This window comes from Podarcis filfolensis, assembly GCF_964270895.1.
Source record: "Podarcis filfolensis genome assembly, chromosome: 2".
Taxonomy (NCBI): Eukaryota; Metazoa; Chordata; class Lepidosauria; order Squamata; family Lacertidae; genus Podarcis; species Podarcis filfolensis.
In genome coordinates this window covers 881485-907128 of record NC_139605.1, presented here as the reverse complement: position 1 = coordinate 907128, position 25644 = coordinate 881485, and the positions used below count along the sequence as shown (strand labels likewise).

Sequence of the window (25644 nt, the reverse complement as noted above, 5' to 3'; positions counted from 1 at the left end):
GGGGGAAGAAGGGGAAAGTTTCTCCCACCAGATAAGACTCCTATACTCCCAGGCCATGGGTCCAACCACATCTGGAGGGCCAGAGATGCCTCAACTCAGCATAGAAGGTTCTTCTAGGGCTCAGTGTTACTTGGGAGTTGGTGGAACTGGATCTTAAGGGTTCCCTGCTGGCCGCTGGGGAAGACCTTCTGAAGGAAATGGTTTGCCCCCAACGTTAATTCCTTCCTTCCTCCGCTGCTGCTGCCCACACTAAAGGAATGTCTGGATGAAATCCCAGGGATGTCTGGCTCCTATTACAAAGAGATCCAGCTGATATTCTAGAATAAAGTGTGGCTAAGATTCCGAGTCACAATCGTGGCTGAAAAATACAGCCAGGGAAAATGAAACTGATTTGAAGATTGGTGGACACACCGCTGGTTTCATCTTCTTTCTTTTCTTTCCCACAATCAGTGTTATTCACCTTTAATACTCATCTTTTTCAGTGTCACATATATTTTTATCTTCTGATCTTCAAATGAAGAGAGGTATACAAATTTAATAAATAATTCCCAGTTGGAGCAGAGCTAGAATATCCAGAAGCCCTAGGCCACCCACGGCAAAGGAGGAAGAACAGTGAGAGAGGCCTGGACAGGGAATCTCCACTAAGAAAAGCCAGTGTCAGGAGGCGGGTGCGAGACCCGGTGGCATATAATTATTATAAATCATAATTTGGGTGGGTGTCTCAATCTGGCCTTCCCAGCAGTCGGGCTCCAGCTGCTTTCCTTCTGCATCTCCAGCTCTCTCCATTCAATAATGCAAGGCTGAGAGATGGAGGTCCAACCCCAAGAACATTCTCCAACTGAGCACTCCTTCAACCGACCACAAGCACCAAGCCTTGTCACTAGACTTATATATGGGTCTCCCAAAATGGTCACTATGCACCTCCTGAGGCCAAAGGGAATGTGCAGGTGATGAGTAAAGATCTAGAGGTCGAAGGGGACAAAATGTGGCCCAAGGGGTGGAGGATTATGTTCGATAGTTTTATTGCTTTATTGTTCGGTGCCCAGCCACACTTCTCCTGTGAGCCTCTGCAGGTCGTAAAGCAATTAGCAATTAGCAAAGTTGCACAGCAGTCGTGTGTTGAAAGAGCAGTAAATCAGTCCCAAACGTTTCTTCTGTCCTAATATCTCTTTATTGGAACAAAATAGCGTATTTACTATCACCAAAAGCCATCCGTGATAAGCTGCATCTTCTCTCTCTGCTTGCAGCGTCGAATGCTTTCGATTTCCACTCAGTACACAGCATTCCAAGCTGCTTTTGTCACATCCTGGCTTACTTCCCTTGTTGTCTCCTCCTCTCAGGCTCGAGGCACAGAAGGTTAACCCTTCACTACACCCAACAGATTATTGTGCAGAGGATGAAGAACTTCATGGTGAACTTAGGACCCTGATGAATATTGGCCAGGTTCATGGACATAGAGCAGCTCCCTTTCCTGTGAGAAACCACTTTATGTAAAAAGTAAACCCCAAAAGTCTACCGTATTCTGAGATAATGCTGCTTCATTAACTATAATTAAGGGTTATGAAATGTTGATGATGCATTACTATTATTTGACATTATTTCATTTGCATTTCCTAAAAATTTGGAACATATGGAGGACAGGAGAGAATGTACAAGATGTTAAAATAAGTGGAGGTTGTAATACATGTGTGTAATATTCCTTTGTTCTCTTCCTAGAAAACAAATAGGATTTTCTCCCTACCCCATCAAAAGAAGACAATGGAGAAGGCAATCAGAATTCTGGTGGGCGATGTCCAATAGGATTAACAAAGAAACCATTTAAATGTATGGAGTGTGAAAAGAGAGAGGAGAAATAATTTGAAAGTATGGAGTGTGGGAAGAGCTTCAGTAGCAGTGGAACACTAAGAAAACATCAACGGACTCACACAGGGGAGAAACCATTTAAATGCATGGAGTGTGGAAAGAGCTTCATTGATAGAGGAACACTTCAAATCCATCATCGAATTCACACGGGGGAAAAACCATTTAAATGTGAGGAGTGTGGGAAGAGCTTCACTTATAAGGGAGCACTAAGAAAACATAAACGGACTCACACAGGGGGAAAACCTTTTAAATGTATGGAGTGCGGAAAAAGCTTCACTGATAATCGAGTACTCAGAAGTCATCAACGGACTCACGTGGGGGGGAAACCATTTAAATGTATGGAGTGTGGAAGGAGCTACATTGACAGTGGAACACTAAGAAAACATCAACGGACTCACACAGGTGAGAAACCATTTAAATGTATGGAGTGCGGAAAGAGCTTCACTTATAGTGGAACGCTAAGAAGACATCAATGGATTCACAAGGAAGAGAAACCATTTAAATGCATGGAGTGTGGGAAGAGCTTCACTGAGAGTGGAAAACTTAGAATTCATCAATGGATTCACACTGGGGAGAAACCATTTAAATGCATGGAATGTGGAAAGAGCTTCACTGGAAGTGGAAAACTTATAATTCATCAACGCACTCACACTGGGGAGAAACCATTTAAATGCATGGAATGTGGAAAGAACTTCATTGACAGTGGAAACCTTAGAATTCATCAACGCACTCACACGGGGGAGAAACCATTTAAATGCATGGAATGTGGAAAGAGCTTCAGTGACAGTGGAAAATTTAGAAGACATCAACGGACTCACACGGGGGAGAAACCATTTAAATGCATGGAGTGTGGAAAGAACTTCATTGATAGTGGAACATTAAGAAAACATCAACGAACACACATGGGGGAGAAACCATTTAAATGCATGGAATGTGGAAAAAGTTTCAGTGACAATGGAAAACTTAGAATTCATCAGCGGACACACACAGGGGAGAAACCATTTAAATGCATGGAATGTGGAGAGAGCTTCCGTCACAATGGAACCCTTAGAATTCATCAACGGACTCACACAGGGGAGAAACCATTTAAATGCATGGACTGTGGTAAGAGCTTCATTAACAGTGGAACACTAAGAAAACATCAACGGACCCATACAGGGGAGAAACCATTTAAATGCATGGAGTGTGGGAAGAGCTTCACTGATAGTGGAACACTTAGAATTCATCAACGGACTCATACGGGTGAAAAACCATTTCAATGCATGGAGTGTGGAAAGAGCTTCACTGATAGTGGAACACTTAGAATTCATCAACGGACTCATACAGGTGAGAAACCATTTCAGTGCATGGAGTGTGGAAAGAGCTTCAGTCGGAGTGGACTCCTTACAAACCATCATCATATTCACACGGGAGAGAAACCATTTAAATGCATGGAGTGTGGAAAGAGCTTCAGTCGGAGTGGCCACCTTACAAACCATCATCTTATTCACACGGGGGAGAAACCATTTAAATGTATGGAGTGTGGAAAGAGCTTCACTGAGAGTGGACACCTTAGAAACCATCATCTGATTCACACGGGGGAGAAACCATTTAAATGTATGGAGTGTGGAAAGAGCTTTAGTCAGAGTGGACACCTTAGATACCATCAATGGACTCACAGAACGGAGAAACCATTTCAATGCTTGGAGTGTGGAAGGAGCTTCAGTACAAGTGGAGTTCTTACAAAACATCAACAAACTCATACAGGGGAGTAACAATATAAGTCCCAGGGAAGTGGATAGAGGTTCAGTTGTAGTGGAAATATTATAAACCATCAAAAGACTCTGAGGGGTAAGAGCTCTAAGAGCAGTAACACCTACAGGCCATGAATTAACTCAAGGAAGAGAAATGGTTTATAGAGTGTAGAACCTGTTTCTATCCGAGTCGACACTTTCTTTCACATCAGTAACAAGAAATCAATCTGAATTGCATGCAGCGTATGTGAGCTTCTGTTGTTTGTAAAGTGGTCTAGACGTTTATTTAAAGTAATGAAGGTAACATTTCACAATAGTAAGCATAATATAATATTTAATGTGGATCTGTAGTGTTGCTTCTGAATGAGGATGGACTGAGAATGAGCTGGTTTTGGTGTTTGGTGGAAGGAGCTGGAAATGTTTGTATCTGGGAATGGAGAGTTGCTCAAAGTGGAGCTGAGACTGGTGGTCTTGCTTTGGAAGCAGAGTTAGACTAATATTATAGGAACAGCAGCATAACTCCCATTGTTATAATTACAATAGTGGAACCATGAAGACACAGAAAGATTGAAAGCACCTACTTATATGCCGAAGGTAATCTTGAAACCCTGATCTATTCTTTTGATTTATAGATACATTATGTCAGATATAATGTGTATAGATATATTTGGTGGCAGGAGAAATAAAAGGGGCATTCCCTGGCAGAACCAGGAAAGGCTCTGTTCCCAGCTGCACGTCTTGCATGAGGAGGGAAGGGGGCACAGGGAAGAAGGGGCCGTACCAGAGCATCTCAAAGCAATATGCTGGGGGGTGGGAGCCATGGTGACGCAAGTGTGTGTAGAATGCTATCCCCAAAATGACGCAGGCGAGAAACAATATGGATGAGTATAATGTGGAAGGAGGTTCAGGCAGGTCCCAAACCCAGAGTGCTAAGGGTCAGCTTCCTCCAATTCCACCAGCTGCCCCAAGGCAGGAGCCACGTCTGGGCCCTGAGGGTGGAAAGTCTCCTTGCACTTTTGCAACTGGACATGATCCGAGGGAGTCCTCCTGCCAGCAGAGCACAATGCATACTATTGATGTCATTATCTTATTGTTGCTGTTGCCATCATGGACTGGCTGGATGCAGAGAAGGGGGGGGAGACCCTTCTTTTCGCTCTCCTAAATCTTCCACCATTCCTGCTTCACTGGATTCCATGAGTTCTGTTTTTATTGGGGGGGGGCTTTTCTCTATCCTATTTCTCCATTCTATCTGACATAGAATCATAGAATTGGAATAGACCACAAGGGCCATCGAGTCCAATCCCCTGCCAAGCTGGAAACACCATCAGAGCACTCCTGACATATGGTTGTCAAGCCTCTGCTTAAAGACCTCCAAAGAAGGAGACTCCACCACACTCCTTGGCAGCAAATTCCACTGTCGAACAGCTCTTACTGTCAGGAAGTTCTTCCTAATGTTTAGGTGGAATCTTCTTTCTTGTAGTTTGGATCCATTGCTCCGTGTCCGCTTCTCTGGAGCAGCAGAAAACAACCTTTCTCCCTCCTCTATGTGACATCCTTTTATATATTTGAACATGGCTATCATATCACCCCTTAACCTCCTCTTCTCCAGGCTAAACATGCCCAGCTCCCTTAGCAGTTCCTCATAAGGCATCGTTTCCAGGCCTTTGACCATTTTGGTTGCCCTCCTCTGGACACATTCCAGTTTGTCAGTGTCCTTCTTGAACTGTGGTGCCCAGAACTGAACGCAGTACTCCAGGTGAGGTCTGACCAGAGCAGAATACAGTGGGACTATTACTTCCCTTGATCTAGATGCTATACTCCTATTGATGCAGCCCAGAATTGCATTGGCTTTTTTAGCTGCCGCGTCACACTGTTGGCTCATGTCAAGTTTGTGGTCAACCAAGACTCCTAGATCCTTTTCACATGTACTGCTCTCAAGCCAGGTGTCACCCATCTTGTATTTGTGCCTCTCATTTTTTTTGCCCAAGTGCAATACTTTACATTTCTCCCTGTTAAAATTCATCTTGTTTGTTTTGGCCCAGTTCTCTAATCTGTCAAGGTCGTTTTGAAGTGTGATCCTGTCCTCTGGGGTGTTAGCCACCCCTCCCAGTCCTTCCTTCCTCGTCTTCTCTCCAAACTGAAAGGTCCCAGATACTGAACTGTGCACAGTACTCCAAATGTGTTCACACCATAGATCTCCATAAATAATTTCCATTCCTCCTTAAGGAGCAGCCAGGAGATTGGTACGTGTCTGTTTACATTCCAGCACAGTATGCTGGGAATTTCCGTTGTGTGTATAGCTTTTGCTTTTCTCTGTCTCTCTGAGAATACAAAGAGAGAAACGGAATGTTTCTTTGTCCTGATTTATGATTAATAAATCCATAGTTGTAGTATGCTTCCACAAGCCTCACGCCTATTCTGTGTCCACAGTTCGCTCTGCTGATATACTGTGCCCTGGCTTTGAAGCCTTGGTCGCTGATTTACATCGGAGCAGAGGCTGATGGGTCTTTGCAGCGGGACGGCTGGAAGGAGATGACCCACCTGGGGCTAGCCAGCTGGCCTTGCGACCCTCTGCATGCCAACAAGATCTGCACTACAACCATTAGGAGAGTGGCAGGTGTATTTTCAATCGGTTCCCTAAACATCCCCAGCGTGAGATTTGCAGTTTCCTCTTCCTTTCACAGGACTGTTGTGGTGTTGCATGTGTGTGACAAGGCAACACTCAAGAACAGTTCCCACCAACCAACATTACACCATTCCTCCGCTGCCCACAAGAGTGATCTTTCCTCTACACATGGTAGAATCCTAGAATTGCAGAGTTGGAAGGGACCATGAGGGTCATGTAGCCCAACCCCCTGGAATTAAGGTATTTTGCCCAACGTGGGGCTCAAACTCCCAACTCATAGATTCAGAGTCTCATGCTCTACCGACTGAGCTATAAAAGTAAAAACCAGGACAACCCCAAAACTGTAGAGCTTTTTTTTTAGACAAGGCCCCAAATAAACGCCAAAAAAGCCCATGAGTTTTCAACTGACTTGTCTTAAATTCAGGACAAAGTGCCATCATTTGGAAATTCCGCCTTTGAAATCTTTTGCAAGTCTTTCTTTTGAATGGGGGGGGGGTTTCAATTGGCCAATCCCCACGCAAAAGAATAAATGGAAACGTATCAAAAAGGGCAGCATTTGGAAACCACCCCGGTTGCAAACCACTCTGGGTCCCTTGGCCTCCTGCTAGCAGAACTGCCTGAACTGCTGGCTCCGCACATGGGAGCAGAGTAGGACTTACTTCTGAGTAAGCAGGCATCGGATGGAAGATTGTGTATCAATAAGGCTTTTGGCCGTGAATTTGTACCTACAGCTAAAACGAGAAAAGAGAGGAGGTTCTTTATGCAGGCCCCAAACTAGACCCCAAGCAGCTATTTAAGGACAGTGAGGGAAGAATTATTAGTTTGGAAGTGACACTGGCAGGAAGGAAGAACAGTCCTGGAGGAAGAATTATACACAGCAAATGGGAAGAAATCAGACATTTACATACTGTATGGGATGCTGGCAGTGGTGAGGGGCTTTTTATACAGCCTTCTTTCTAGAGAAGCTCCAAAAGCAAGATATATGAGCGGAAATCAGGGCGAATGAGAAGAAATCCACTAATAAAGCAGGGAGCCCGGGGAGTCTGCCTCCTTGGCGCCTGAAACTGAGGCGAGGCTCAGATGTCGAAGGGCGGGAAGTTGGGAAAAGGCGGGAAAAGTCGTTGCCCTCAGAGTCGCTGAGGGAAAGAAGCAGCGGGGGGAGGGGCTCCTCCTCTCTTCTCCCTCAGAGACACAACGGGGACCCTCTTGGGAGGGGAGCAGAAAGGGGTCTCTCTCTCCCCCCTCACAACCCCATTGCATTCCTCTCATGGCGGAAGGGGATCCGACCCTCTCCCTGCCTGGCGAGGGGGCAGCCGGGCCAAGGGGGTCTCTGGGCGCAGGAGAGCCTGTGGGGAGGAGGGGGCAGAGGAAAGGAAGCGCCCCTTCGCTCTCAGGCAGCCCCATGTCTCTTCCCACCCCCAGAGGCTGGGTCCATCGCTGGGCTTCACAGAGGACCTTGCGAGGCAAATCTGGGCGGGGGGGAGGGACCCCCCTTGGCTTCCCCGGCTCAGCCCCTCCCCCACTCTCCTGACCCACAGGGGGAGGGGCAGCCCTTCCCTCCTTCTCATTCATCCTCTTCCCTCCCAGCCTCCCTGTTTGCAGATTGAAAAGCACGTCCCTCTCTCCCCGCAAACCCAGGTCACCCCCAGATATGATGCCCCCCCCGCAGCCATCTCGCCCCCCTGCTGTGGGGAGGAGGAAGGAGGGGGGCCATGTCCCCATGGAGCCCCCAGAGGCAGCGCCGTCCCGTGCGCTTCCCATCTCAACACAGGGAGAGGCTGCTCTATAAACGTAGCTCTAGGGGCAAGCGAATCCCAAAAGGAACCGGAAGTGTCGCTAAATGTGCCGGAAGTTTCCAGGAAAGGGGAGGAGGGGCGTCAGTGAAGAACCCCCCCAGCCCTTTCTGTTGCAGACAAGGAAAGCGGACTAATCTGGAGCCAGGGAGGCGGAGGACCACGAGGTAAAGAGGGAGAGAAGGGGGGGAAATAGAGGGGGGTAAGAGGGGAGGACAAAGAGACCCCCCCTAAGGAAAGCGCCCTCCCTGGGGCCCGTCGACAGGGGCCCCGATCCCGGCCCCGACCCAGGTGGGAAGGGGGGACCCAACACCTGCAGGGCTGGCCTTGCAAGATCTCCTGGGCAGCAGCAGCACCGCCAGACTCCCCTTTCTCTTTCCTGGGGGGCCGAGAGATGCTCAGCTGCCCTGCCCCCCCTGGAGGCCTTGGCGGGAAGGGGAATGAGGACCCCAAGCAGGGCTGGGGTGGGGCTGAGGCCCCCCATTCTCCCGGCTTCCCCCTGGCAGGAATCCCTGGGGTCGTGGGGCGCCTGGCTGGGGAAACGGAGAGAGGGAGTCCAGGGAAGGGTTAAAGGAAGGGGAGGAGCCTCGACTGAGACCCCTCCCCTTCCATCACATCTTATTCCCCAGTCTCCCCCCTTCCCTGATGACACCCCCAGGTTATCTGTATTCACTAGGACTCATCTCCATACTTTGGATTGTCCTGAATACCACCATTTGGTAAAAGGTAAAGGTACCCCTGCCCGTACGGGCCAGTCTTGACAGACTCTAGGGTTGTGCGCCCATCTCACTTAAGAGGCCGGGGGCCAGCGCTGTCCGCAGACACTTCCGCGTCACGCGGCCAGCGTGATGAAGCTGCTCTGGCGAGCCAGCACCAGCGCAGCACACGGAAACGCCGTTTAACTTCCTGCTATAAAGCGGTACCTATTTATCTACTTGCACTTAAGGGTGCTTTCGAACTGCTAGGTGGGCAGCAGCTGGGACCGAAAGACAGAAGCTCACCCCGCCGCGGGGATTCGAACCGCCGACCATGCAATCAGCAAGTCCTAGGCACTGATGTTTTACCCACAGCGCCACCTGCGTCCCTTTTCCACCATTTGGTAGCCAAGCGCAAAACCAAAAGTCCTGGTGAGATGATTATTGATAATATTGTCATTTATCCGTTTTAGACCCCTAAGTCGTAGCAGCTGCCAGGACACTGTCCTATTTGCCTCTGTAAAGTTCCATCGTTATTTCAGACATTGTGGTAGATTGTAATGTTTAGCCCAGGGGTCGGCAACGTATGGCCCACGAAGACCATTTTACTGGCCCACGAGCTGCCCGTGGACCGAACTGCCCGCTCGGCGAGTCCCCTGTGCGCTGCGCTGCACCGGTTTAGCACAGCGCACAGGGGACTTGCCGAGCGGCGCCGGAAATCGCGTTTGCGCATGCACAGATACTGGAAATTGCTTCTGTGCATGTCCAGATGCTGAAAATCACTTCTGCGCCTGCACAATTTTGGGCGTCTGGGCATGCGCAGAAGCTATTTCCGTCGCCACGGACATACACAAACGCGTTTTCCAGCATCGCGCTGCATTGGTCAGGCCCAGGGACTATCTCTGCAGGAGTGATAATGGCCCATGGCCATTATCTGGTAACATGACATTCACCAGGTGATATTGTGAGGTTTAGATGGTGATAACATTGCAATGTTTAGCTGGTGAGACCACGATGTTGGAAACCAGATATCGCCTAGTCCTTACACCCATTGTGTTTCGCAATATATTGTCGGCTCAAATATTAGGAAACAGTTACCACAATGTTAACGTCAAGGCAGTCTTGGACGATATATTGCCCAGCTCTAATTATGACTTATATTTCTGGCCTAGTGTATCACTGCTGATTTTACCAGTTTGTCTTTTGTTTCCCATTCCAATAGTATCTCTTACATTTTGGAAATCACTTTCTCTTTACTCTCAATGATATCTCTTTCAATGTGCAAACTTTGAGTCACAAAATCTCTTCTTTTATCTTGTATAAACAAGATAATTTGATGGTATTGTAACCAATCGATGGCTGTACCTCCCACCTCATCCTGTTTATTCAGTTTTCTTTTTTCTTCTGGAAAGTCCAAAAGATCTCTGTAAGTTGCCCATTGTTCTTCCATATTGCATCCTTTAGAAGCTATTGCTTCTGTGGGTGAAAACCAAAAAGGTGTCTTTCATTCCAGCAGATTCTCATATTTATCCCATACTCTAAATTTGTTTTTCCTAATAACATGATTCACAAAGCTCTTGTGTGTTTTAGTTTTATGATACCATGAATAAACATGCCGACCAAAGGTGTTCTCATGACCTTCTAAATCCAGTCGCTTAGTGTCTTTCTCTATCACACACTTCTTAAGCCAGCAGAGGCCTCATAGTAGAAACATAAATCTGGCAGTCAGAATCCACCTCTCTCCTAAGTATCCATTATAATTTTATATTTAATTCTTGGTTTCTTTCCTGCCAGATAAACCTAAAATGTGTTCTGGAGCTTTCAAAAACTATCAGTTGGTTCTGGAAAGAATGAACACTCACTCACCCCAACAATGTTGACAGATGGAGGTCTAGATCCAAGAACATTTTCCTATCTGAGCACTCCTTCAGCTGACCGCATGCACCAAGCCTTAGAAAACATCAAGGAACTGACATGGGAGAATCCTTTTAAATGTACAAATAAAGAGCTTCAGGCAGAATACAGAGCTTGATATGCATCAAGGGACCCACACAGGAGAGAAACCGTTTAAATGGATGGCGTGTGGAAGGAACTTCAGTAGAAGTGGAAAACTGAGGAGCCGTCAACAAGCTCAGACATAGGAGAAGTCATGTAAATGTCAAGAATATAGATGGAGTTTCAGTCAAAGTTTAAATCTGTCATGTATAGACATGAAGGTAGGGTCTCACAATAGTAAGCATAATGTAAGATATAATCAAAACAAAATAAAAAAGAATTCCTTCCAGTAGCACCTTATAGACCAACTAAGTTTGTTATTGGTATGAGCTTTCGTGTGCATGCACACTTCAGTCCCCAGAGGGGGCGCGTCCTTGGAGAGCCCCCAGCTCTTTGTATTGCAGGAAAGGAAATCGGAATAGAATAGCAAAGCGATGGCAGTGGAGGGCCAGAGAGGACAAAAAGGTAGAGCTGTAGGGTGGGGAAGGGGGCAATAGGTGGGGGGAGAAAGGGGGCAGAGACCCCCAACAACAACTGGGTGCTATATTTTTTTTTCTTTTTTTAAATTGGTTTCTCCCCCCATGTTTATTTCCATGCTTATTAGATACCAAAAAACAAAACAAAAACCCAATACCGAAAAACGTTACAACTTAAGAGGGGAGGGAAAAGGAAAGAAAATAAAATTAACACAATCTGTTAATAAGATAAAAATTATGGCATAAATTAGTGATTGCAATTTCATGTTACAATAAAAATAAAAATCTCATTATCTTTTATACCCGACCTCCCATTTATTCCTTAATTCTTTTTACATGAATTTACTGCCATATCAAAATACTATTTTTTCTATTAATATTTTCACAATCTATAAATGTTTATATTTATATAAGCAATTATTAAAAACTGCTGGGATCACTCAAAAGCTGCTACAGATTTTAACATGGTATAATTTTGTTTAAGATATGTTCTGAAGGCCTCCCATTTTGATACAAATTCAAATCTCACTTTATTTTTTTTCAGATAGGCTATCTAATTCAGCATATTCAGTCAATTTTTGTATCCACTCTTGTCTAGAAGGAATTATGTCGCTCTTCCACCTTGTAGCTATAAGAACGCTTGCTGCCACTGTTGCATACAAAAAAGATCTTTACATTTTTTAGGAATATCTGAATCAGTGATGCCCAACAGATATGCCTCTGGTTTCCTAATAAATGAGATTCTTAACTTTTTCTCCAGTTCAAGGTGGATTTCCTCCCAAACTTTCTTTATTTTGCTACATTGCCACCATATATGGTACAGTGAGCCTGTTTGGTTTCCACATCTCCAACAATTACTTTTGGTTCCTTTGTAAGCAAAGGTAAAGGGACCCCTGACCATTAGGTCCAGTTGTGGCTGACTCTGGGGTTGCGGCGCTCACCTCGCTTTATTGGCCGAGGGAGCCGGCGTACAGCTTCTGGGTCATGTGGCCAGCATGACTAAGCCACTTCTGGCAAACCAGAGCAGCGCACGGAAACGCCGTTTACCTTCCCACTACAGCGGTACCTATTTATCTCCTTGCACTTTGAACATTTATCTACGTGCTTTTGAACTGCTAGCTTGGCAGGAGCAGGGACTGAGCAACGGGAGCTCACCCCGTCATGGGGACACGAACCACCGACCTTCTGATTGGCAAGTCCTAGGCTCTGTGGTTTAACCCACAGCGCCACCCGCGTCCCCTGCCTCCTTGGTACATTTTGGCTAATTTCCATGGAGTTCAATACCACCGGTGTTGCATTTTTAACAAGTTTTCCTTTATGGCATAGCATATAGTAAATTTCCAACTATTCTTCCACAGGTTTTCCCACTGGGACATTGTTATAGCATACCCAAAGTCTTGAGACCACTTTATCATATTCTGATGTAACTTCCCATTCGAGGAGGAGGCGGTAAGCTTTAGAAAGGGTTTTACTTTTTGAATTCATTACGTCGGATTCAAATCTCAGCGTTTCTCGGTGAACCCTTTTTGTTTATCTACTTTAAATCTTTTGAATATTTGATAATATTGGAACCAATCTGCAATGACATCTCTTAATTCCTCAAAACTCATAAGTGTCCATTGGTTCTCTTCTTCTTTTAAAAGTTTTTTATAGGTACAGTAGGCCAATTTTCCAACATGTTTTTCTTCTTTACCACTGTGGCCTCTACTGGAGAGGCAAACTTCCTGGGTGCTATCTGCAGAGGCCCCGATCCATGCAATCCGGCTGCAAATTGGGAGACCCTCCATTCACAGGATTCGCATTGCAAGATCTCCTTTGCAACCCCTCATCCGCTTAAGAGTAGTGAAGAGATGCGCAGCTGCCCTACTCCCCACCCAACCCCGGTGCTTGTGCAAGAAGGAAATGGGAGGCCCCCCAAGGGCTGGGAGTTGAACCGAGACCCCGCACCTCTCTGGGAGTTCCGGGTTCTCCCTGGCAGGAATCCCTGGGGCGCCATGATCCTGGTTCCCGTGGGTGCCAAGGCGTGCCTTGGTGGGTCCCCTTTGTGTGGAGAATCGGAGAGAGGAAGTCCATGTAAGGGTTAAAGGAGGCAAGAGAGCCCCACCCTGTCTCCCTCCCCTCCCCTCCAATTTGGCACAAATGGGACCCTCGGGGTGGAGGGAGGAGGGCAGAGGAAGTTGGGGGGCGGAGGGAGGAAGGGAGCATCCCTGGGGAGGGATCGAAGCCATCTTGGAGAAAGAGAGAGGGAGTGGGGGGCCGCCTGCCTTGACTTCTCCCTCCTGCCCAGGAATCTGCCAGGATAGAGGATAGGGGACACCTGGCTGACTAGCAGTACATGCGAGAAGGATCCAGGGGTCTCGGTGGACCACTAGCTTAACCCGAGTCCACAGGGTGATGCAGCAACAAAGAAAGATTATTCTAGGCTGTAGGGTAGGACTCGAACCCATGGCTTCAAGTTGCAAGAAAGGCGATTCTGACTAAACCTTTGCCAGCAAGAGCTGTTTGGCAGGGGAAGAGACTCCCATGAGAGGGGGCGATGCTCTGGCTCTGTCTTCAAAGGGGGAGAGGAAGGGGGGAGCCCTGGATCTGGAGATGGCCACCCATGGAGAGGAGGGGCGGCGGAAGAGCTCTTTGCTACGAAGGGGGAAAACCTTTGCATTTCAGTCTTGCCTTTCAACCAAAGCTGTCCTGCGAGCAGCTCACACAAAATAAGCGGATCTATATATATATAGTGGCAAGGGATAACAGCCTTTAGGGTGGTCGTAAGTTACTGCTCCGAGTCCCCAAAGGGCGTAGCAACTCCGGTCTACTTTGCGGGGCTGTTGTAACGGGGACCCCCTGCGCCCCGGCCCTGCCTCCCCCCCCCGTCGGGAAATGGGGGGAGGGTGAAACTGACCGGACCCCCCCTCTCCCGGCAAGGGATTAAAAGAGATGAAGGGGGGCCTTTTTCCCAGTTGGGGGGGGGTCTCCTTCCCTGCCGCCTCCGGGGATCGAACCCGGGACTTTCTCAGGAGAGAAACAGGAAAACGGAGCTGGTTGGGAAGGAGGAGAATTTGTGTCTTCTGGGAGGGAGGGGCCACTCATTCCTCCCCCCCCCCGGGTCAGTGAGCTCCGCTTCCTAGAGAGGCAGGGAGGGAGGAGGCCAAGGGGGGGAGGGGAGGGGCCCGATCCACCTTCCCGGAAGAGGAGCAGCTCTGCGGAGGAGGAGGGAAAAGAGGTGCGAAATATATCTATATCTGGGGGGGGGAGAAGGAGGGGCTTTTCCTCCCCCTGAATCTGCAAACAGGGCAGCTGGGAAGGGGGGCAGATTTGGGGGGGATGAAAGGAAAGTGGGGGATTCCTCCCCCTCCCCCCTCCCTTCTGGGGATCTGGCGAGCGGGGGAGGGGCTGGTTTAGGAGAAAGGAGCCCCTCCCCCCGAGGGGGCGCCTCCTTGGAGACCCCCAGCCCTTTGCCTTGCGGGGAAGGAAATGGGAATAGCAGAGCGAGCAAGGGAGGGGGGAGAGGAGATGCTCAGCCCCCCCCCGGGAAGGAAATGGGACTTGAACCCAGGCCCCAGTTCCGGCTTCCCCCTGGCAGGAATCCCTGGGGCGCCGCGATCCTGGCTTGGTGGGTCCCCTTTGGGGGGAGAAGGGTTAATGGGGGCGAGAGAGGCCTGGATGGAGCCCCCCCCCCGTCTCCCTCCTGGGATGGGGAGAGATTTGGCAGGAAGGCTGAGTCGGCCGGGGGGGGGCCTCTGGGGAAAGGGGACCCGGGGGGGCGGAGTGAGGAAGGGAGCATCCCTGGGGAGGGATCGGAGCCATCTTGGAGAAAGAGAGCCGCCTGCCTTGACTTCTCCCTCCTGCCCAGGAATCTGCCAGGACTCCGCGTAGACCAGGGAGAGATCCCTGAGCAGGAGCCCCGATCCAGCCACCCTCTCCTCCCCTGAAGCTCAGTCCTTGCCCTGCCTTAGGTCCCAGATCAGGAGCTGCAGGGGGCGCTGGGGGCTGTTCGAGCGAGTCCAACCATGGGGGGAAAGAGGAAAGGGAGGAAGCCCCCTTTCTTATCCCCCCCCCTTTGAGGCTTCTCTCTGGGCAACTCCAGTCTCTCCCACATGCCTGTGTTTCTGTGCAGAAGCATCTAAAGGGCTCCCACCCAGAGACACCGGGGCCCAGCTCCTCCTCTCCATCCACCAGGTGTCCATTATTCCCACTATATCAGTTCACTTAAATCTGTGGGATTTAAGAGATTGGGAAGATTGTTATGGAAATGGGTGGGTTCCTGTGTCCCCCCCTCAAGAGCCTACCTTATTATTATTATTATTATTACAGTGGTACCTCAGGTTACATACGCTTCAGGTTACAGACTCCGCTAACCCAGGATGAGAACAGACATTGTGGTCCAGCGGCGCAGCAGCAGCAGGAGTCCCCATTATGTTAAGAACACTTTCTTAACCAGCGGAACGAATTGAGTACTTAACCCGAGGTACCACTGTACTGCAGTTTCAGTTATTGTTATTTTTATTTATTTATTTAATCTATTAGTTGCTTTCTCTTGCCCAGGGCAGCCCAAAGTGACTTACAACCAGTTGTTGTTGTTATGTTCCACGGTGACACTCCAAGGCCTTCTTTGTCGTGTTTCCTGTATTTTGGGGGAAGAGAGAAGGCTGTTCTCGGGGCCTGCTCCCCCACTAGGGAAACTGAGGCAGCCCCCTCAGGCAGCAGATGCAGGGAGGGGCAAGGAGGGGAGGGAGCTGAGTCCCATTTGGCCAGCCCTGATTTATTCACCTTTAATGCTCACCTTTTTCAGTGTCACACAGATTTTTATCTTCTGATCTTCACATGAAGAGAGGTATAACAATTTAATAAATAATTCCCAGTTGGAGCAGAGCTAGAATATCCAGAAGCCCTTGGCCACCCAGGGCAAAGGAGGAAGAACAGTGAGAGAGGCCTGGACAGGGAATCTCCGCTAAGATAAGCCAGTGTCAGGAGGCGGGTGCGAGACCCGGTGGCATATAATTATTATAAATCATAATTGGGGTGGGTGTCTCAATCTGGCCTTCCCAGCGGTCAGGCTCCAGCTGCTTTCCTTCTGCATCTCCAGCTCTCTCCATTCAATAATTCAAGGCTGAGAGATGGAGGTCCAACCCCAAGAACATTCTCCAACTGAGCGCTCCTTCAACCGACCACAAGCACCAAGCCTTGTCACTAGACTTATATATGGGTCTCCCAAAATGGTCACTATGCACCTCCTGAGGCCAAAGGGACTGTGCAGGTGATGAATAAACATCTAGAGGTCGAAGGGGACAAAATGTGGCCCAAGGGGTGGAGGATTATAGTGCAGCGGATGAAGAACTTCATGATGAATTTAGGATCCTGATTAATATTGGCCAGGTTCATGGAACATAGAGCAGCTCCCGTTCCTGTGAGAAACCACTTTTTATAAAACGTAAACCCCACAGTTCAACCGTATTCTACGATACTGCTGCTTCATTAATGCTTAATTAAGGGTTAGGAAAGGCTGATGATGCATTACCATTATTTAACATTATTTCATCTGTCTTTCCTAAAAATTTGGAACATATGGAGGACAGGAAAGAATGTACGAGACGTCAAAATAAGAGCAGGTGCTAATTGATGTGTGTAATATTCCTTTGTTCTCTTCCTAGGTTTCCTTTCCCCCCGCTCCTCCCTGTTGAAAGAAGACAATGGAGAAGGCAGTCAAAATTCTGGAGGGCCATGTCCAATGGGAATAACAAAGAAACCATATAAATTCATGGAATGTGAAAAGAGAGAGAAACAATTTGAAAGTATGGAGTGTGGAAAGAGTTTCACTGACAGTGGAACACTTGGAAAACATCAACGGACTCACACAGGAGAGAAACCATTTAAATGCATGGAGTGTGGAAAAAGCTTTGGTTGGAGTTCAAACCTTCGTATACATAAACACACGCACACGGGGGAGAAACCATATAAATGTAAGGAGTGTGGAAAGAGCTTCAGTCAGATTGGACACCTTAGAAACCATCAACGAACCCACACAGGGGAGAAACCATATAAATGTATGGAGTGTGGAAAGAGCTTCACCAATAGTGGAACATTTAGAAAACATCAACGGACTCACACAGGAGAGAAACCATTCAAATGCATGGAATGTGTAAAGAGCTTCAGTCAGAGTAGAAACCTTAGAATCCATCAACGGATTCACACAGGGGAGAAACCATTTAAATGTTTGGAGTGTGGAAAGAGTTTCAGTATGAATAGAAGACTGAATATTCATTATAAAACTCACACTGGGGAAAAACCATTTAAATGTATGCTGTGTGATAAGAGCTTCACTGTTAGTAGAAAACTTAGAATCCATCATCGAATTCACACAGGGGAAAAACCATATAAATGTATGGATTGTGGAAAGAGATTCAGTCGCAGTGAAACACTAAGAACACATAAACGGACTCACACAGGGGAGAAACCATTTAAATGCATGGAATGTGGAAAGAGCTTTATTGATGGTACAGCACTTAGTATCCATCATCAAACTCACACAGGGGAAAAACCATTTGAATGTATGGATTGTGGAAAAAGCTTCACTTGTAGGGGAACACTTAGAATCCATCAACGAACCCACACAGGGGAAAAACCATATAAATGTATGGAATGTGGAAAGAGCTTCACTTCTAATGGAGCAGTAAGAAGACATCAATGGACTCACTCAGGGGAAAAACCATTAAAATGCATGGAATGTGGAAAGAGTTTTATTGAGCGTAGAGATCTGAGAACCCATCATCGAACTCACACTGGGGAGAAACCATTTAAATGCACCGAGTGCGGAAAGAGCTTCAATCGCAGTGGAACACTTAGAAAACATCAATGGACTCACACAGGGGAGAAACCATTTAAATGTAAGGAGTGTGGAAAGGGCTTCACCAATGCTGGAGCTGTTAGAAAACATCAATGGACTCACACAGGGGAGAAACCATTTAAATGCATGGAATGTGGAAAGAGCTTTATTGATGGTACAGCACTTACTATCCATCATCAAACTCACACAGGGGAGAAACCATTTAAATGTAAGGAGTGTGGAAAGGGCTTCACCAATGTTGGAAATGTTAGAAGACATCAACGGACTCACACAGGAAAAATCATTTAAATGTATGGAGAGTTGAAAGAGTTTCTTTCAGAATGGAACCCTAATTTCACACACAGGAAACTTAGACGAGATCAACAGACTCACTCGGGTACAAGCAAATAAATGTATGGAGTGTGGAAAGAGCTTCAATAGAAGTGGAAACCTTAGCAAACATCAGCGAACTGAAAAAGGGAAAACCACTTACGTATATGGAGCGTACGTAGAGCTTCAGTCCTGATGTTCTTAGAAACCCTCAATGGACTCGCAAGGAGGAAAAGCTTTAAGAGTTGAAACCCTACAATCCACAAACTGAAAAATCTGAAATGGTTTGAATGGAAGGAGTGTGGGAAGTGTTTCAATTGCTTTATATATAGATTATTTTATTAATACAGTGGTATATTTATTATTGGTATCATTTAGAATAAAAACAGTATCTTAGGTAACGCATTTCTCTTTATGGTTGAAATCCTTCGTAAAAGTGATAGTTTCATCCTCCCCCATATTTCCAAATGTTTTTAACATTTTTTGATACTCTAACGTAATTGGAATATGTTGTAATTCAGTGTTTTTCAAATAAACCCTTATTTAGTCTCCATCTATACAATGAACTCTTTTCACCCCTCATTATCATCCATGTTGAGTTTTGATCTGATATACTTCTTGGCTGGATCTCTACAGTCTTTAATCCTGTAGGCAGGTTCCTTCAATATCCAGATCATGTTTCTTCTTCCCGCAGAATCCTTTGAATCAGAAGAACATGTTTACTCTTGTTCTAATGGGGGTCTGAATCTCCAAGCATCTGGGTTGGCAAACTAAGGCCCGTGGGCCGGATCAGGCGCAATTGCCTTCTAGATCCGGCCTGCGGACGGTCCGGGAATCGCTGTGTGGATTGCCAGCACGCACGTTCTTTCCCTCTCCCTCACCCGGCGGCGCTTTTCTCCTCAGGGACGAGCAATCTTGTCCCACACCGGGTGCCATCAACGGGGGGAGTCGGCTCACCCGCCTGCCTGCCTCAGCAGGGTGGCTCTGTGAAGGGGGTGTGACGCTGGCTGCCGGCTGCTGCTGAGTTTTCCTCTTGCTGCTCCTCCCTCTTCCTCAGTCCGCCCTTCCTTCCTTTTCTGTGCCCCTTCTCCGTGCCGCTTCCTCACGCGCTTTCTTCGTCACCCCCTCCCTCCTTCATTCCTCCCATGGCGTTCAGGCGGTTTGTTGCAGAGGCCGCAGCTGCCGCTTGCGGGTTGGGAAGCAGCAGCAGTTGGTGGGTAAAAGCTCCAGCAACGCCCCGGTTCCCTTGCCTCTGTCCTTCGCTCCCCCGGGGCTTCTGCTTCTGTCTTCACCGGCCAACGCAGCCTCCAACCTGCCCTGGCACCTGGCTGGAGAAGCCCAACTGGGGCTATTGGGACGACAACTGGGACAGGTAAAGCCAAACATCTTCAGGCCTCTTTGCGGGCGGGCCAAAATCGCTCATTTCCCCCCGAAATATAGTCCGGCCCCCAACAAGGTCTGAGGGACAGTGGACTGGCCCCCTGCTGAAAAAGTCTGCTGACCCCTGATCTAGTAGATCCGTTGTTGTAACCATATCAAAAAAGTATTTGGTATTTTGCCTTCTTCTGAGATACTTTCCCTCAGTGTTCTGTCATAGTTCAGTGATACTACTCCATTAAATTCACCCGTAATAATTATATTTCTGTCATAAACCTCAGACATACTTTCCTCCAGTAGTTGGAAGAAATCTCATGCGAAAAGTGGCTCTGAATCTGAAAGTCCCAGTCCCAAATCTTAATCCTGCCACCCTAAGATATTATAAGCAAGCCCCACATTCCTCTTTCCGCCTGCAATAGGGAGGTTAGAAGAACACTTAATTCCCTGCAGGGATCATAAGAACCACATATGTGAAATATCACTAGTGAACAGAATAATTTAAACAAGGAAACCAACAACAGTATTAAAAGAGAGAAAAACTGGATTTGAAATGACCCAACCACAAGATGAAAAGTCTCCCTACTAAATGAGGGAAGGGGGAGGCATGGGGGGGGGGGGCTTTTGAAGTCTCCCTGCTGGCAAGGGAATTCCAGAGCAAGGGCGCCTCTGTCTGGAATCCCTCACTGCCTCTGAATCCAGTGGGTGGTTTTTTAATGGGGGGAGGAAGGCTGGTGTTTGAAGCTGGGCTTGGCTGTTAGGGGGCGTAGCTCAGCAATGCAGCAGCTGCTCTGCATGCAGAAGGACCCCGGTTGAGTGCTTGGCATGCAGAAGGAGGCCCAGAAGGAGATGCTCCCCCTCCCTTAAAAATGATGGTGGATGAAACTTGGCCAACTCCCCCCCTCCCCTCTGGAGTCCCCCTCCCTGCCGCCAGTTGGGGGGCGGGGGCCAGGTCCCCATGGAGCCCCCAGAGCCGGAGGCCAGAGGCAGCGCCGCCCCGTCTCCTTCCCATCCTGACACAGGGAGGGGCTGCTCTGCGGCCGTAGCTCTAGGGATGCGCGCGTCTGAAAAGGAGCCGGAAGTGTCGCCGCGAAATGCGCCGGAAGTTCCAGACCGGGAAAGGAGGAGGGGCGTCGCTGAAGAGCCCCAGAGGTAAAGAGGGAGAGAAGGGGGGGAAATAGAGGGGGGTAAGAGGGGAGGACAAAGAGACCCCCCCGTAAGGAAAGCGCCCTCCCTGGGGCCCGTCGACAGGGGCCCCGATCCAGGCCCCGACCCAGGTGGGAAGGGGGGACCCAACACCTGCAGGGCTGGCCTTGCAAGATCTCCTGGGCAGCAGCAGCACCGCCAGACTCCCCTTTCTCTTTCCTGGGGGGCCGAGAGATGCTCAGCTGCCCTGCCCCCCCTGGAGGCCTTGGCGGGAAGGGGAATGAGGACCCCAAGCAGGGCTGGGGTGGGGCTGAGGCCCCCCATTCTCCCGGCTTCCCCCTGGCAGGAATCCCTGGGGTCGTGGGGCGCCTGGCTGGGGAAACGGAGAGAGGGAGTCCAGGGAAGGGTTAAAGGAAGGGGAGGAGCCTCGACAGAGACCCCTCCCCTTCCAGCACCCCTGACCCCCCTTCTCCCCCCCTTCCCTGATGACACTACCAGGTTATCTGTATTCACTAGGACTCATCTCCATACTTTGGATTGTCCTGAATACCACCATTTGGTAGCCTAGCGCAAACCCAAAAGTCCTGCTAGGATGCATCTTGGCTTGCCTGCTGATGAAACTGAGTGTGTGATGATTGATAATATTGTCATTTATCCGTTTCAGACCCCTAAGTAGTAGCAGCTGCCAGGACATTGTCCTGTTCGCCTCTGTATAGTTCCAGCCTTATTTCAGACATTGTGGTAGATTGCAATCAGGATGGATTTGATATAAGTCAAATTGATTTCAATCACAATTTACGGTAAATCACTAGTCAGTATGATTCTATTTAAATCAAAAATTTCTGATTTGGTTACACTATTAGAAATAGACAGATAATTATGAAATCATTCTGAGGTTTAATAAGTTAATTGTCTATATTTGGACAACATTTCTGCTGTAATTTATTGGAAGGAGAAAAATAATCATTTCCTTAGTAACAACTTAAACAATTTATTTAACTAAAACAATAATATTATAGCATGTTGCTAAAAATATTTTTTTAAATAAAAAACAACCAAGCAGACTGAGTTTTAGCGCACATGAAAAACTCAGAACTTAAGCATTTCACCACCTCCACTACCAGCCACCCCTTTGGACTGGCTTCTGCATCCAGGTGCCTATTCTGTACAGTTAAGTGTTAGTGTGGTTGTTGGAACCCAGTGGGATTGGGAAGAGGTTGCCAGCCCTGAAGAGCCTTCAGCACTTGCCTCAAGTCTGACTTGCACAATTATTACACAAAGACCCCAAGATGTGTGGAGTATTCTGCTCACAAGGTTGCACTTTCATTTTTACTGCTTCACACTTAGCGACTTGTGCAGATCTCTTCCACTGCAAACCATCTGTTCATTGAACCTCTTGGAACTGTTACGGTAAAAATCTGGGTGCGAGGCTGCTCAACCACCGAGCTCGTCGGACTAAGTCCGCGGGTCCCTGCGGAGGAAAAATGAGCTCAGCCGGAGACAGGAGCAAGCTGCAGAAGATCCAAGTTTATTGCGCAACAGGTTCAAGGCGAGATTGAACAGCGAGAAAGGGGTGACATAAACTTTTGAAACTTCCCTCCATGTCCCAGAATACAGTGCAAAATACATCCCAGTTACATCATGAATACATTAAAGAGAGGTTGGGTTACACAGATTACATCATGAATACATTAAGAAGAGGTTGGGTTACACAGGATTAACATATGGAGGAGGGAGGGGGGAATATGCAGAGCTGGAGATATGCGCAGATAAGCACATCCTGATGAGAAGACAATGGTCCATGTACTGGCATTTCCTGGAGGCAGAGTGATTTGACAGGATTAGGGTCTTGACACCTTGTTTGAGGGATTATGGAGGACAGGGGAGGTGTGATGGAGTCCTAGAGAAATTGAGCAAATTGGCACGTTGATTTTCTATGAATTTTATAGATATTAGTCCCTTTTGACATTGACAATTGGAAAGAAATTGATATATTGTAGCGAAGAAGAAGGTGAAGAAGACATGCCCCCCCTTCCGTATCAGTCCCCCGTTCGGAGATAGATTTGCATTAAAGTTCTGTAAGAACTTGCAAATCTTTTCTCCGCACCCTAAATCTCGGTGAAGGTAGGGGTGCCCTGTGAGTGGGAATAGGCTCTAATGGAAAAGGAGGTGGGTTGAGCAGGGCAGCAAAGGAGGGAGCAACACGGACCAATACAATGTACGTGTATGTTATATAGATATGCACTAAATAATAACTTGGTATCCACCGTACCAGATGTGTGGGTTTGTGCAAACCTGAAGGGGACTTGCAAGCCATGCCTCTTAAGGTCATTTGCAAGTATAGTAGTGCAGATAGCTGGATATAGGATATCACATAAAAGAACACCTGTTGTATTTTGTTCAATATGCTTTACATTTAGCAGGAAGGTCCACTACTGACTGGAAAAAAAAATGCAGTTTGGTTTTTTTAGCTCCACCGTTTTTGTGTTCTCAGGTGCGAAGGTAGCTCTTCTGTGGTCTCACACTGGCATAGTGGCACAGTAGTGGCAATCCCTGGTGAATCCACTTAGGGCTTTCATATTAACCATGTTGCCTGGCACTCACCCCAGCTGGCACAGGTTTGGGCACGTCATGAGGGAAATGTCCTTGCCTTGGCCATTCTATGGGATTTTATTATTATAGGCTCTGGTCTTGCAGTCATGGGAAGTTGCTCACTTGCACTTTAAGGACCAAAAAGCTAATTGCAGCCTGGATACACTTGCCCAATTCAAACTGAGTCCAATTTGAATTTATCTTGCCCCATGGTTCTCAACTTTTCAAACCAATCTGTTAAAGCAAAACCACTCTTAAGGGGCACTTGTCCAAATAAGTCAATTTAACTCTATAAGGGATTATTCCTGCTAAACCAAAGCATATACACCTTCCTGAAGCTCCTCCTTGGTAAAGTGAGTTTTAGCACATTTTAAAATGGTTAGGGAAGTTGGCAGAGTGCCAGGTGAAACAACGAAATGTGGTTATAAATTTATCTAATTCTAAACATTGGACTACATAATAGCCTGATCTGTTAAAAGGCATAAAATGTATGAGAATCCTCCACTGGGGTGTAAGGAATAAGACATTAAACATAAAAACAATTACACACAAAATAGCCACAAAAATAGCCCCCCCCCATTTGTGGAAATAACACACTGTCAGACACATTTCAACATTTCTACGTAATAACACATAATACAAAACAAACTAATTAAGTATCAGTTGCATATCTTGAGACAATTGTGATATTTTTACGCATGTATCTTCTCAATGCCGGAGCACAGTCTTGAGGTTCAAAAGTGAGAAAATGTCCTTGCAATTCAACTCCTCCCCCCTTTGTCAGGCCCACTCCCCCGGCAGTCTATATCCTTTGAAAGAGATAGCTGTGGCCCCTTTGAAAACTTTGGTGTCTGTTGCTGTTGCAGGTCTTGTGGTGGCAAGGCTTTTCATCGGATCTGTAGTTACACATTTGTAGAAGTGATATCCTGTAAGGGGCAGGGTTTTGGGGACTTAAAAGACAGAGTTAGAAAAGGGAAGGGGCGAAAGGCAAAAAGGATGTCCTTCAGTTTCCGTGGGAAGCTGCAAATAATAAAAATCTTAGCGGATTAAGCATTTTTTTCATTTCAATATTATTATCACATTTCCTTATAATTACTGTTATTATCTGCTAAGTTTGTTTGCTTTCCTTCACTTTGGTTTTTATCGTCTCCCTCCCATATTATTAAATAAAAAATTACTCCATATGTAGAGAAAGAGAACTGTAAAAAAAAATACAAGGTTAAAATAATAATAAAACACACACACACACACACACACACACACACACAATGACCTATGAGGAACCATAAATAAATGCTAAGACACACAATTTTAAGAAATCTGAAGTAACAATGAAGAGTGTTTCTTGATGTGACAATATCGGCTAGGATGTTATAGCAAAATACTGGGAAATGACTTAATACCAAGAAAATGAATGGCAATTTAAAGTTGTGTAAGTACCTTGAACTAGCCAAAATGACAGAATTAATAAGAAATGCTCAGGCAAAAGGTAAACAAATACCATTCCACAAACAATGTTTGGTTGTGCTTCAATTAATTTCATAGACATAAATAAATGAAAACAGATTACTTAAAGTGTCAAAGCCGCAAAGAGATGGAGCCAGGTCACAGGCTCACCCTGTTCATCCCTCCTTAAGACAGTATTTGTAAGCACAAAGACAATGGGAAGGCTTCGACTTCCGGTTTGGGATCGCAAGCAGCAGGGAGCGTGGAGAAGCCGCTGAGAGCTTTTCCGAGCTTCACGGGGGACTTGGGGGCAACGCAAAGGCACTGCGACCCCCAAAATCTCAAGAGGGGCACTCTTGAGGGACAAGCTATCCAGCAGCGTTGGAGTGGTTCCGAAGTTTTTTCGGGTTTTTCTTTTAAGGACCTGAGAACGACGGGACTGAGAAACGCGAATGGTAAGCTCTGCGGACCCCGTGTATGTAGAGAAAGAGAACTGTAAAAAAAATACAAGGTTAAAATAATAATAAAACACACACACACACACACACACACAATTTTAAGAAATCTGAAGTAACAATGAAAATAAAAGAGTGTTTCTTGATGTGACAATATCGGCTAGGATGTTAATAGCAAAATACTGGGAAATGACTTAATACCAAGAAAATGAATGGCAATTTAAAGTTGTGTAAGTACCTTGAACTAGCCAAAATGACAGAATTAATAAGAAATGCTCAGGCAAAAGGTAAACAAATACCATT

General features: G+C 47.0%; 3 protein-coding genes across 9 annotated transcripts in view; all 3 read left to right on the top strand.

Moving 5' to 3' along the window:
• Positions 1-25644, top strand: part of LOC310756436 (uncharacterized protein) — a 74987-nt gene that overhangs the window by 6983 nt on the left and 42360 nt on the right. For 2 of the 7 annotated variants that reach the window (XR_014544875.1, XM_083600499.1), the window contains exon 2: positions 1341-1473. The exons of 1 other annotated variant lie outside the window; for it this stretch is intronic. The gene's annotated coding sequence lies outside the window, so the exon portion shown is untranslated. Of the gene's footprint in view, positions 1-1340; positions 1474-5711; positions 6214-6541; positions 8183-25644 lie in introns of those variants that run through there. 4 more of the 7 variants (XM_083600505.1, XM_083600504.1, XM_083600500.1 and 1 more) reach the window with 2 other exon arrangements.
• Positions 2275-4846, top strand: LOC310757066 (uncharacterized protein). Its single transcript, XM_083602200.1, has 2 exons — positions 2275-2415; positions 2510-4846. The coding sequence occupies exon 2, from the start codon at positions 2538-2540 to the stop codon at positions 3615-3617; it is 1080 nt and encodes a 359-aa protein (XP_083458326.1). The 5' UTR covers positions 2275-2415; positions 2510-2537; the 3' UTR covers positions 3618-4846.
• LOC310757137 (uncharacterized protein) lies at positions 14349-18677 on the top strand. The gene is made up of 2 exons (XM_083602338.1): positions 14349-14398; positions 16827-18677. Exon 2 carries the CDS (start codon positions 16904-16906, stop codon positions 18305-18307), a length of 1404 nt encoding a protein of 467 aa, XP_083458464.1. The 5' UTR covers positions 14349-14398; positions 16827-16903; the 3' UTR covers positions 18308-18677.